At 42.3% G+C, this 12692-nt stretch overlaps 1 protein-coding gene across 1 annotated transcript in view; it reads left to right on the forward strand.

Moving 5' to 3' along the window:
• TNFAIP6 (TNF alpha induced protein 6) overlaps positions 1 to 12692 on the forward strand; it is a 75353-nt gene that overhangs the window by 20487 nt on the left and 42174 nt on the right. Inside the window, exon 2 of the mRNA XM_075318816.1 lies at positions 1622 to 1759. Coding sequence (XP_075174931.1) covers positions 1622 to 1759 — 138 coding nt within the window. The remainder of the gene's footprint in view (positions 1 to 1621; positions 1760 to 12692) is intronic.

Raw genomic sequence — 12692 nt, forward strand, 5'->3', positions numbered from 1 at the left:
TTTACATCTCTCCACTGGGCCCCGGGATCACCAACCCCTACCCACGGAGGGGCAACACAACACCTGGCTGCTCCGCATCACCATCCCCGGGACCCCCATACTGAGCAGCGGTGGTGCAATCACCACAACCGTGGGTGGCGTCACGAACTATAACAATCCCCACACCCAACAAACACCCCCTTTCACTCACGGGCGAGGAGTGTCGCTCGAGACACCCCGGGATCCGGCCCACAGCTCGAGCCACCAGGAGCAACTGCCGGACCCGAGCAGAAGGGGTGAGCGCGGTGTGCTGACACCCTCCTCCCCGCCCGCGACATGGATAGTCGGACTCACTCATTTCTCCAGCTATCTGTAAACCTGGCCCTGCAAATACTTTAACAAAACACATGGGACTATGAGCACCCGAAAAATCTCCAGGTTTACACTACTTTTGTTTACGCACCTGCCATTTACAACGTAGCCAGTCGCCAACTTATATAGATAGATATGTGATAACATAGATAGATAGATAGATAGATAGATAGATAGATAGATAGATAGATAGATAGAGGGATAGATAGATAGATAGATAGAGGGATAGATAGATAGATAGATAGATAGAGGGATAGATAGATAGATAGATAGAGGGATAGATAGATAGATAGATAGATAGATAGATAGATAGATAGATAGAGGGATAGATAGATGGATAGATAGATAGATAGATAGATAGATAGATAGATAGATAGATAGATAGATAGATAGATAGATAGAGGGACAGATAGATAGATAGATAGATAGATAGATAGAGGGATAGATAGAGGGATAGATAGATAGATAGATAGATAGATAGATAGATAGATAGATAGATAGATAGATAGATAGATAGATAGATAGATAGATAGATAGAGGGATAGATAGATAGATAGAGGGATAGATAGATAGATAGATAGATAGATAGAGGGATAGATAGATAGATAGATAGATAGATAGATAGAACAAAATACCCCAGGTTATCAACAAAAAATCTTGCATATAAAAAGTCCAAAAAAATCATCTTTCTTTGGTGCTGCCCCCATTTTTTTTTGAGTTAAAAGACAGATAGATAGACAGATATGTTCATGGTGACCTGAGATGCTCCTCTGAAGGAGAACATTTTAATGAAAGACAACTTGAGTATCTCATGTCTTTACCATAGAAAACTAAAAAGAGCTTAACCCCATAGGACGACCCCTGACAAGACAGACGGGTTCTTCTTACCTAACTCTGCGTTTTATTTAAACCAGATCTCTGCCCTCAACTAAAGAATTCTTAAGCCTTTCTGATCGTTCCGTGTTCCGCCATGAAACGTTATGTTACGGATTAGACGCCACAGGAACTAACAACTTTGTTTACTCTAAAACAACAATGCCGGAGGTCACAGATCTGGATCACAAGCAACAAAATATGGTTTTATTCCTAAAAAGTTTGGTTGTTTGCCTAGGCCGGTGTCCAAAAACGTCCTGTCTATGAAATCAATGCTTTGTCTGTTTCTTGGCGTTAATGCACCATAGAACACGATACGCGATGCTGGAGGTGGAGGAATAATGTGGAAAAGACACAGTTAAACAATCCCGTAGTAATGACTTCTTGTGCTTCTCAGAACAAGCAGCTGGAGTCTATCACCGAGAATCAAGAAATGGAAAATACCAACTCACCTACCGAGAGGCCAGAGCCGTGTGCGAATACGAAGGGGGTCAGCTTGCGACATACGATCAGCTGGAGGAAGCAAGGAAGATAGGTGAGAGTCCGGGAACATTGCTAAAACCCAAAATGTCAGTATATTATTATAATACAACTAAGGCAAGGAAACAATAGGAGAGAGATTTACTGAGCAAAATGATCTAAAATCCATTTACAAGCATGATTTATGATATGCAGCAAATGTATTATGTGTCTGTAGACTTGTTTTGTCCTCTCCCACTGTGCGTAAGGAAAACAAAGGAGCAGATAGGCTATGTGCGCACGTTGTAGATTTGGGACAAAACTGTTTTGCATCAAATCTGCACTAAGCATGCGTTTTTGGTGTGTTTTTGTGCCATGTGTTTTTCCTAATGAAGTCAATAGGAGGAAGGGCTAAAAAATGGAGGAAAAAACGCACCAACAATTGACATGATGCAGATTATTTTCTGCAACAAATCTGCAAGGAAAAAATAAGCAATGGACAGACAGCACTTCACAATGCTCTTTAACTTTGCTGGCATAAAAATACACATGATGGCACCAAATCTGCATCAAAACTGCATCAAATCTGCACCAAATATGAATCAAATCTGCATCAAATTTACACCAAATCTGCATCAAATTTACACTAATTCTGCATCAAATTTTATATCAAATCTGCACCAAATCTGCATGAACTGTGAATGAAAAAAACACATAAAAAAACGCACTGTGCATGCACAGTCATATTAGAAAATAACTACGCTTGACTCTAGGATCAGACTACACACAGGGTTTGTTTGAAGTTTGTTAGTGTCGCACCCCAGGGCTATGGGGTACTCGGTCCTGGGCCTGGTTTCACTGGGGAAGTGTCACGGGTGTAATGGCCGGTGCCCGGTTCCGTGACCCTGGGGGTTGCTTTTAAAAAGGGGGTATTTACAGGGGATTTTGAATAAAGTTTTTGTCGTGACGCCACTTGCAGGTTGCAGCTATAGAGATGGAGCCGCCACTGCACAGTCTCTCACTACTGGGTTTGATGTTAATGGCAGCCTGGATGTTGCGGCCCTCCGCAAGTGGGGCTAGGCCCCAGGGGGTAGATGATGGTGGATGTTGGTTATGTCCATCAATAATGTTGGGGCGCGGAAAGAAGGTAGACAACACAAGGGATTGCAGTATAACTGGTTCTTTACTCACTGAGATGTTGCTTGCAACCCGATGGTCCTGGTCCTCTCCACTGGTCCCCTTAGTTCCAGTGCCGGTGTGGCAACCTGATGGCTTCCTTTCCCTGCACCTGTGTCTAGTTGGTGGGTCCCTGTGGCTTGGAGCATCTGTGGGTGCCCTCTTGGTTGTCTTTCAGTCTTAGTCCATACGGCAGGTAACTTGAACCCTTTTGGGGACACATCTTTGCTTTCGTTCCCCGGTTCTCCCGTCGTTACTGTGTCCTGGACTTTTCGGTCGGCGAGGTCCTGAATGGTCCCCTCACTGTGCAGATTTTATCAGGTCTGCCTGGAGCGTTTTCCTGACCTAGGGCTCTGTACCCCGTCGGTGCTATGATTCCGAGAGTACTCCACCGTACTCCTTTGGCAACCACACGCCTCCACCTGACAGGTCACTGTTACACTCTCCCATCAATACCGTTATGTCCGTCTCCTTTCACCTCCACTTACTGACTGTCTGACCCTGCCTCCCTGGTTGTCGTCTAGTGGACTGGTTCGGTTTCACCCCAAAATGGCTACCCATTGGGTCCAACCGTAGCCAGTCACCAGTTTCTGGGGGCGGAAAACAGGGATTAAAATGAATGTTTTGGTGCTACCGGCACTGGTCTTCTGGGTCCCTTGGGGTAGGCCCTAAATCTTTGACAGGATGCAGTACTTTGTAGCTCCTCATGGCTCAGGGGAGCTACATTAACATGGAGACATATGGAGCTGCATAGGAGCTGCATACACAAACCTGTAGGTTAACTTATCAGCAGGAGCCATGTACACTATATATATCTGACATATTTGCTTTCAAACTGCACCGACAATGGAAAATATTAAACTATTATACCCGCCTGTGGAGGTAGAGAGAGAACATTTTGGGAAGGGTTGGGGATCAAATTGTATTTTTTAGAAATCAATATGCCAACGTGATAATTGTATTATTAGGTCAAGTTATGTTTTGTTACAATGTGACCCGAACAGTCCAGTGACCATAAAATTGGATTTTAGGGGCTGAACAAATAATGGGAAACAGATGATCTTTGTGCCATTTTTATTAAAGGGAATGCGTTATCTGAAAATGACTAGTATGACTTGTATAAAAAAGATTTTTATGTTTTTTAAGAATTTTTTAACAAATAGAGTCTTAGTGAGTCTACTGCTACTAATACAAGTGAAGAAGAGGAAAAGAGTGTGAAAATTGCAAAAGTTTAGAATTTTTTTTTAAGATATTGAAAAATTAATGTAACATAAAAACTTGACTTGAACGATAGGTCATTTTCTTTGACTCTTCCGGACTGTGTCTCTTCTCGTCTAACCTCAGGAGCTTCCCAGTTCTGTACTCACTTGATGACTACCAGGGCTCTGCCATGTTCCGGCTTGTAGTCTCTCTCTCGTAGTCCGCCATCGCTCTCCTCTCCCCACCGTCGTTCCTGGACACTTCTCAAGCGATGCCTCCTCTCTCAGGCGACCCAATTTCTTCTCTTTTCACCCTAACCTCTGCTTCCTCTCTTTCTCTATTTCCCGCACTTTTTGGGTAGGGTTCGTCCAACTACATAGCACAGAGGGGAGCACTGTCTCTGCCGGCTAGTCCACAAAACACAGAACAAGGGGAAGCACCGTCTCTTAAAGTCACAGCATGCTTATCCATTCATAAGAGCAATACCCCTACACAGGGGATCAAATTTAAGCAAAAAAGTAGTTGTTGTCCTGGCTGCAACACTGTGGTCTTTTATTCTGCTGAGCTGATTGCTATGGTTTCTATAGGTCTATTTTGTCTTGACCCATCATTGTCTGCCCTGTTGTGAATGTCATCCGATTGGGTGCTGGTGTGGAGCTCCCTCTGGTGGCCAGAAATGGTAATCAAGCTGAGTCTGAATCTGTGAATCAGACAGGTGTTAGAGTTAATTGGGAATTCAGGAAGTCCTATTGCAGATCAGCCTAGTGTAATTAGAAGACCATTTTCTGCTTGGTGGCCGCCGGTGATAGAAGTTTACTTGGTGCTTCTGAAGATAGCTGGGAGTTTTCCCTTCAGTTTCTCCCATTTATTCTGTGCCTGAATCTACTCCAGATAAGTTTGCTAGTTTCTGTGCTTAATTGCTGGAATTGCACTTAAGGGTGTTTCTGCTTATTCCATTTTGTTCTGTGTTTTGGTTTCTTGTATGCGAGGATCTGTCTCTCTGCTTTTGTGAACAGGGCAGTTCCTCCAGCAAGAAAGGGAGCTTGCTCCCTGTTCATGTTTGGATTATTTGCACTTTAGAATATTGTTTGTTCTGTGATTTTGTTTCTTCCTATTATATCTGCAGTTCACTGTAAAGTGTCTGGCACAAGAGTACCTGATATAGCGGGGGAAAACCCAGTGGTCTTAGTATTTTTTCCTATCAGGAGTTTGGTATTTTTTACAGGGTTTCTTATTGGCCGTAATCAGTTATCTGTCCTGTCCTGTCGTAGCTAGTAAGTGGGGCCTCACCTTTGCTAATTTATATTTTCTATCTGTGTATTGTGTTTTCTTACATCCCCGTTGTTACATGTTGGGAGCTTGCTATTTCTTTGGGGACTGCTCCGAGGCAAGTTAGGATTCCTAATTTCTATCTTTGAGGTGTAGCAAATTTCTACAGCAGTGACGAGTTGTCTAGATGTGTTAGGAACATCCCACTGCTACTTCTAGTGTTATCTGATAGATAGGGGATTGCGGTCAGCTCAGTTTCCAACTACTCTTGTGGTTTTGTTTTTTTATGATTAATTGGATTTTTTGTGATTGTCCACGGTTACCAGTTCATAACACTGCCCTATTGAAGGAAGGGGGCTTCTTGTGTCATAGATTAACCTGTGATTTTTCCTGATGAAGGAGCCTGAGCTCCAAAACATGTAGAGAAATAAAATCACTATTTGGTATATCGAACTCTGAAGTCTTTTATTGCTCGGTGGTTAACCCCTTCCATCCAAGAGATCTTCTGTTCATCCACTACGGGGACTGCAGCAGCCAAGAACCATTCACCACATACGCTATTCAGTGGTTGTGACTGTTCACAACCATCCCAGGTGAGCGCTAATACTACACCCGAAATCCAGCCAGATAAGACCCTCTCTGTGCCTTCTTGTGTTTCAAGCTACTTCATCTGATATATTAAGCAAAGAAATTAGAAAAAAATAACTTAAAGATTTACTAAACTTTAGTTTTTTTTTTTTTTAAGTTTTACACCCTTTAGTTCTAATTATGAGACCCCCCCACTGATGACTCAAAAGATGTCCATAAAGTGCAGAGCACAAGAGACAGGAGCGCACAGCTCAAACTTCAGAGCTCGTACACACGGCAGAGTACAGATGCAGTCGAAAACCTATGGGTATGTGCCCACGATCAGGATTCTGCAGGAGAACGCAGCTGCTCAGGGTTCGGTGCATTGCTGTCTCTCGCTTGTGTTCTCCGGATGTGATTCCGTAGCAAACAATTGACATGCTGTGGTCTGGAAACACGCACCGCAGGTCAGTGTTTGCTGCGGAAAAAACAAGCACAGTGGGCATGGGATTTCTAGAAATCCTGTCCACTATACTTGTACTGTACAACGCTGAAACGCTGAAACACGCTGCGTCCAAAATGCTGCAAACACTGATCATGGGCACGTACCCTATGACTATATATTGTAATCAAACTCTGCTGTGTGTAGGAGTTGTCAGGCAGAAGCTCTGTGCTCCTCTCTTGACCGCTGCAGATCTTGGGCATCTTTTGAGCGATCCATGGGGGTCTCAGCATTAGGACCCCCACCAATCTGCTTACAATTAAGGGGTATAAAAAAAATAACCAAAAATTGACTTTTTAATAAACAGCACCTATTTACTGACCATTATGACTTTAATTGACAATGACTTGTTTTCTCCGACACAACTGCTGGCGAGGAAATGTCAGTACCATGATTAGTAGAACTTTTGGCTCCTTTCTGTCATTTCCAACCGCTTGTCCGAGCTGTCAACCGTACTTTAATTCACAGTAGGGGATTAATAAAATAGGTTCTGCAAACTTTCCTACTAATCACACAGTTGATTGCTATGCGTTCGTCTTTCCTTGACTAAAAGTCTGATTCCACTACAAAAACACCCTTGCCAACCTAACAAATCTCCCAGCTCTATGCACAGTACCATACACTTTTTACTTATCTACATTCCTTCCTCTAGTTCAACCAATCATCCTCCCAACAAAGCTCAGGATTGGGAGATAATTTCTACAACTGTTGATTGAAATTTTACTGACCTATTCCCTTTCCGGTTCTCTTCATTGGATGAGTCTCCATGCCCCGCTCCCTTCATGGGTGGAGATTATTGTCCCTTTCGTCTTTATAAGTGGAGGCTCTCTATCCTGTTTTCTTCATGGGTGAATAGTTACAACTAGTGATGAGCGGCACTACCATGCTCGGTACTCGAAATGATCAGGTAGGGTGCTTGGACGGGATTGACTCGAGTACCAAGTATAATGGAAGTCAATGGGAAACTTGAGCATTTTTCCAGAAGATCTTCCCAAGTTTCCCGTTGACTTCCATTATACTCGGTACTCAAGTCGAGCCTATCCAAGCATCTGACCTGCTCATTTCAAGTACCAAGCATCCAAGCATGGTTTTGCTCGCTCATCACTATTGCAACCCTTTGCTCTTTATGCGTGGATCTGCCCTTTCATGTTCTCTAGGTGTGGTGCCTACAATATTCTTCATTGCTTACTATCTAGTTCAGCCTATTTTGGGATAAGAAACCATGTTCTTCAATTGTTGGGTAGAATTTCACTGACTTTTTCCCTTTCCTGTGTTCTTTATGGGTGAAAGATATTTACCCTGCTTTCTTCATGTGTGGTGCCTCTTTGCTCTACTCTCTCCATGTGTGGAGCATTCTTAGTATTTTATTTTCATGGGTGGATCCTCTCTGCATTGTTCTCTTCATGGGTGGAACCTCGCTGCACTGTTCTATGCATGGGTTGACCCTCCCTACACTGTTCTCTTCATGGGTGGAGCCTCACTGCACTGTTCTATTCATGGGTGGAGCCTCCCTACATTGTTCTCTTCATGGGTGGAGCCTTCCTGCACTGTTCACGTCATGGATTTAGCCTCCCTGTGCACTGTTTTCTTCATGGGTGGAGCCTTCCTGCACTATTCACGTCATGGATGTAGCCTCTGAGTGCACTGTTCTCTTCATGGGTGGAGCCTTCCTGCACTGTTCACGTCATGGATGTAGCCTCCCTGTGCACTGTTCTCTTCATGGGTGAATTCTCCCTGCACTGTTCTCTTCATGGGTGGAGCCTCTCTGCACTGTTCTCTTCATGGGTGGAGCCTCACTGCACTGTTCTATTCATGGGTGGAGCCTCCCTGCTGTTTTTGTCGTAGTTGGAGCTTCCTTGCACTGGTCTCTTCATGGGTGAAGTCTCCTTGCACTGTTCTCTTCATGGGTAGAGCCTCCCTGCTCTGTTCTCTTCATGGGTGGAGCCTCTCTGCACTGTTCTCTTCATGGGTGGAGCCTCACTGCTCTGTTCTCTTCATGGGTGGAGCCTCCCTCCACTGTATTCTTCAAGAGTGGATTCTTACTACATTTTTCTTTTCACAGATTAAGCCTCCATACCAATGCTCTCTTCATGGGTGGAAACTTACAATCTATTTCTCTTCATGGGTGGAAAATTACAACCTATTTCTCCTCATGAGTGGAGCTGCTCTTCCTTGTTCTTTTACTTAGTCTTCTTGATGAATTATTTTCTATGACCAGACAATTAGGTCTGTTAGAAAGGATGAAATTGTAGTTACTGAGAAACAAAGTGATACTGTTTGAAAGTACTCTAAGGAGAGATCTTTCAGGACATTACATTGATGTGATTTAGTAACTACGTGACTTATAAAGACAGGTTTTTGTTAAAGGGATTGTACTTTTTTATGTTATGTCAATCACACAGTTGATAAAAGTCCTGCCTTCACTATAAATAGAATATTTGGAAATGAGAATGTCCAGCTCTTTCTAATACTGCTATAGATTTTTATGAAACAGTGGAATACTTTATTGTTATGTGCCTGAGCCGCAAAAAGGGGGGATAATTGTGATGGGGCATCTTTTTCAGCAACAGTGTTGAGACCCCATCTAAAATACTGGACAAACATTAACTTAAAGAGTTTACCTCTGTGATGTTCCTCTGTCATACCTCTTAAACAGATAAACTGACAACTGGGTGTTACAATTATATTTGTCAATTGGGTGTGTCATTATACAGTCTGATACTATTTAGCAGTGATTGGACAGTGTGAGTGTGTGAAATAGATAACCCAATTGATAAAGGTAAGGTAAAACCCACCTACAAAAGGTATGCATACATTTCCATGAGGAATAACTGAGGGGCAACACACTAAAAAAGTTTTAAAACAGATGTTTCAACATTGTTACATCAGGGGAATGGACTAGTTATGCAATTATTCATAAAGGCTAATATGTACAAATATGAGATCATCAATAAATCCTCCAACCCCACAGAATACATTAGTGTTGTACATCTATTTTTCCTTGGAAAGAACAAAATGTGAAATCATTATGTATTAATGGACTAAAAAAAATGTTAATAATTCTATTATTCATGGCACTGATAAAAAACACAAATGTGATTGAATTAATGCCGTTATATACAACATGTCACTGACACAGTCCTCCACCCTACGACAAGCCATTGATCGTGTGCCACCTTGTGTGTAATGACATTCTGTTTTCTTCAACAGCTCAAAAAATAAGAAAACAAAAAAAATAAGTAAATAAAAAGTATTCTGACTCCACCAGATTGTCAAATAAATCATTTATAGTAAGTGTATCCAGAATCCAAACAAAAGTCGGTCTAATCACAAGTCAACATCTGTCCCGAAACTGATGAAGAGCTGGCAATTGTAACCGGATAAATATTTACTAATTCCTTCATTTGGCATCAAGAAATCACAGCGTAAAAAAAAAAAAATAGTTTATATAATTTATAAAACAAAAAAAAAAAGTTGAAGACACCCTCCTTTTGTAATTCATAAAAAACGGCATATTTAGGATTGCAGCATCTGCAAAAGTCCGGGCTCTCAAAATATAAAATGATTTGTCCCAAATGGTGAATGCTGTAAACAAAAAATAGTAATAATTATAATTAAAACCTTAAGAGTTTCACTAATCCTTCCCCCTAAAAATGGTAAAAAATGCTAACAAAAATCTGCGTGTACCCCAACATGGTACCTAAAAAATTGCAACTAACCTGCAAAAATTTTACTTATATTTGAGGTTACCGTTAGTTATTAAAATTGCACTTATTTCAGTCTGCAATCTTCATTCCTTCATCCATTTTCAGACTCCCTGATACGTACAACAGCCTGATCAAATTTTAGATTTTTTTCTTGTGTGATTGTCTTTACCAGTAATACAGGCTGGATTAGATGTCATTGTGTATCCAGGGTGCTGATATCTTCACTGCTCATATGCACAGCTTCTATCCTGCACTCATTCTTTCTTCGTGTGCTTTCCTCCTTTTCTATCACCTATTTTTACCGGCTCTTTATAAAACTAGATACTTTTTGCTCTCTTAACTCTGGAGATCTGTATACAACCCTTTCCCTTCTGCTATCTCTAACACTGAGAAAAGAGAGGAGGGGAGCACAGAGCATTGTCAGGAGCATGAGCTCTGATGGATTTCTATCATTTTTTGCAGATCATTCAGCATATAAACGGTCTGCAGAAACAAAATGGTAGAACATTTATAAGGATGACTAGACAGTTTGCATTTAGGAAACACTTTGACATGGGGTACCACGATGGAGAGTAGTCCCCTCTATTTTAGATGTCAGGCGTTAACAGCGCACAGCTACACGCACACTTGCATGGGTTAAATCTGCTAGCTGTACAGATTCTCCTTTATCTGATGCTGCAAGGTTTAAGTAGATCATTTGGTCTCCTAACCAAGGATGAAAATCCTTATCTCAGCTGTTCTGAGTATCCCACTCACCTCTGCTATAAATACTCTCTCAGCTCAGGGAGTTGCCAGTGATAACTTTGCTATGCCTAGCCTTTGAAGTGATTTCTTTAGTATGTAATGACCGTTCTTTATTGGTTGTTAATGAAAGAAGGGGATTGTAAAGTAAGGCTGGGGCCACACGGGGATTATTGTGATCCCCTCACATGACACTCGGCTCACACTGGCAGTACAGCAGAGCCGAGTGTCATGCGAGTGGCCCTGAGACTGAGGTCCGACCGTGCGAGCGGACCTCAGCTGCGGGGAGCGGGCCGGCACTGAGGAGGGGAGGGAGGGATTTCTCTCCCTCTCTCCCCCGTAGCCGGCTATTGCCATTCTCGCTCTGCAGTCGCAGTACACCGGTGTACCGCGAGTGCAGTGCGATTTTTCTCTCGCCCCATAGACTTGAATGGGTACGAGAGAAAGAGTCTCGCATTACAGTGGCAGCATGCTACGATTGTTTTCTCGGCTAATATTGGTCCGGGTGGAATGCGATTTTTTTTATCGCACTCCACTTGCACCGTTTTTCTCGCCGTGTGGCTTAGGCCTAACAGGAAGTCACGTAAATAACAGCATTTTTTTTTAAATTTGAAATCTGAAAAGGGTTAAAAGGAAGGAAAAACACTACATAAACACCACATAAACATCCATGCAGCAATCTCTGGCTACATTTCTAAAAATCAATTTCTTAATCCTCAGCTCAAAAGTCCACTTCAAAAGCTAGGTATAGCAAAGCTATCACTGGCAACTCCCTGAGCTGAGAGGAGAGTGTTTATAGCAGAGGTGAGTTGGAAAATCAGCACAGCTGAGGCCCGGCTTTTCATTTTGGGTTAGGAGACCAAACGAACTGCTTAACCCTTGAAGCATCGGATCAAGGAGAATCTGCACAGCTAGCAGATTTAACCAGAGCATGTGTGCATGTATCTATGCGCTATGGTCTCCTGACACCTGAAATAGAGGGGACCACTCTCCGTCGTGGTTCCCTCGTTACACTCATGAACAGTAAGGTATAACATATCCTTTTAATTAAGTTTAGTTTGAAACACATTAAAGACCACTGGACAACCCATCATGATTATGAAGCAAACATCAAAATGCCAAATCTCAAGGCGTAAAAAGTTGAAGAGTAAAACGCTTCCCCAAACATCTGCGATTCATTGAATTTTGGCAAGGGTTAAATAATGTCATTGTGTAGTACAGAAGTGATAGGGCTCTTACAATTCTCCATGTACTCACTAATATGAGATCATTTCCTTTGAAATGCCAGACATGCAAACAAAAGCCTTCCTGTCTTGTTTTTTTTTGTATCACAACTTGTGAAAACCATAATTAGTGCTAAGTTAAACCAGAATTACAATTGTTGCACATACTGTAGGCACGGCACAGTCTCCTGCTGCTCGGCTTCTTATAGCACTTAGTGGATTCACGGGTAGGAAATTTACAAGCCTCGAATAAAGTGGTGGAAACTGACATTACGGGTTAGGACATTACGCCCCTTCCCCAAGAGTCCACTATTCAGTGACTTTTCATCACTTGTAAATTTACTAGTAATTTGCTTTACTGCCGGCGCGATGGTCTGGCATGTGCACTGTTGGTCCATTAAAATTTATGGAACTAACGGACCCCCAACGATTAAAATCATAACCTCTCCAGTGTATAGACAAAAATGCTTCAGCTCTTAAAGGGATTCTCCACTTTGGAAGGGTTTTCGAAGAATATGGCCCCTTTCACACATCCGTTTTTTGCCATCAGTCACAATCCGTCGAATTGTGAAAAAAACGGATCAGTTTTTTTCTCATAGACTTGTATTTGTGATGGATTACGAC

The sequence above is a fragment of the Anomaloglossus baeobatrachus genome, chromosome 7 (assembly GCF_048569485.1).
Source record: "Anomaloglossus baeobatrachus isolate aAnoBae1 chromosome 7, aAnoBae1.hap1, whole genome shotgun sequence".
NCBI lineage: Eukaryota > Metazoa > Chordata > Amphibia > Anura > Aromobatidae > Anomaloglossus > Anomaloglossus baeobatrachus.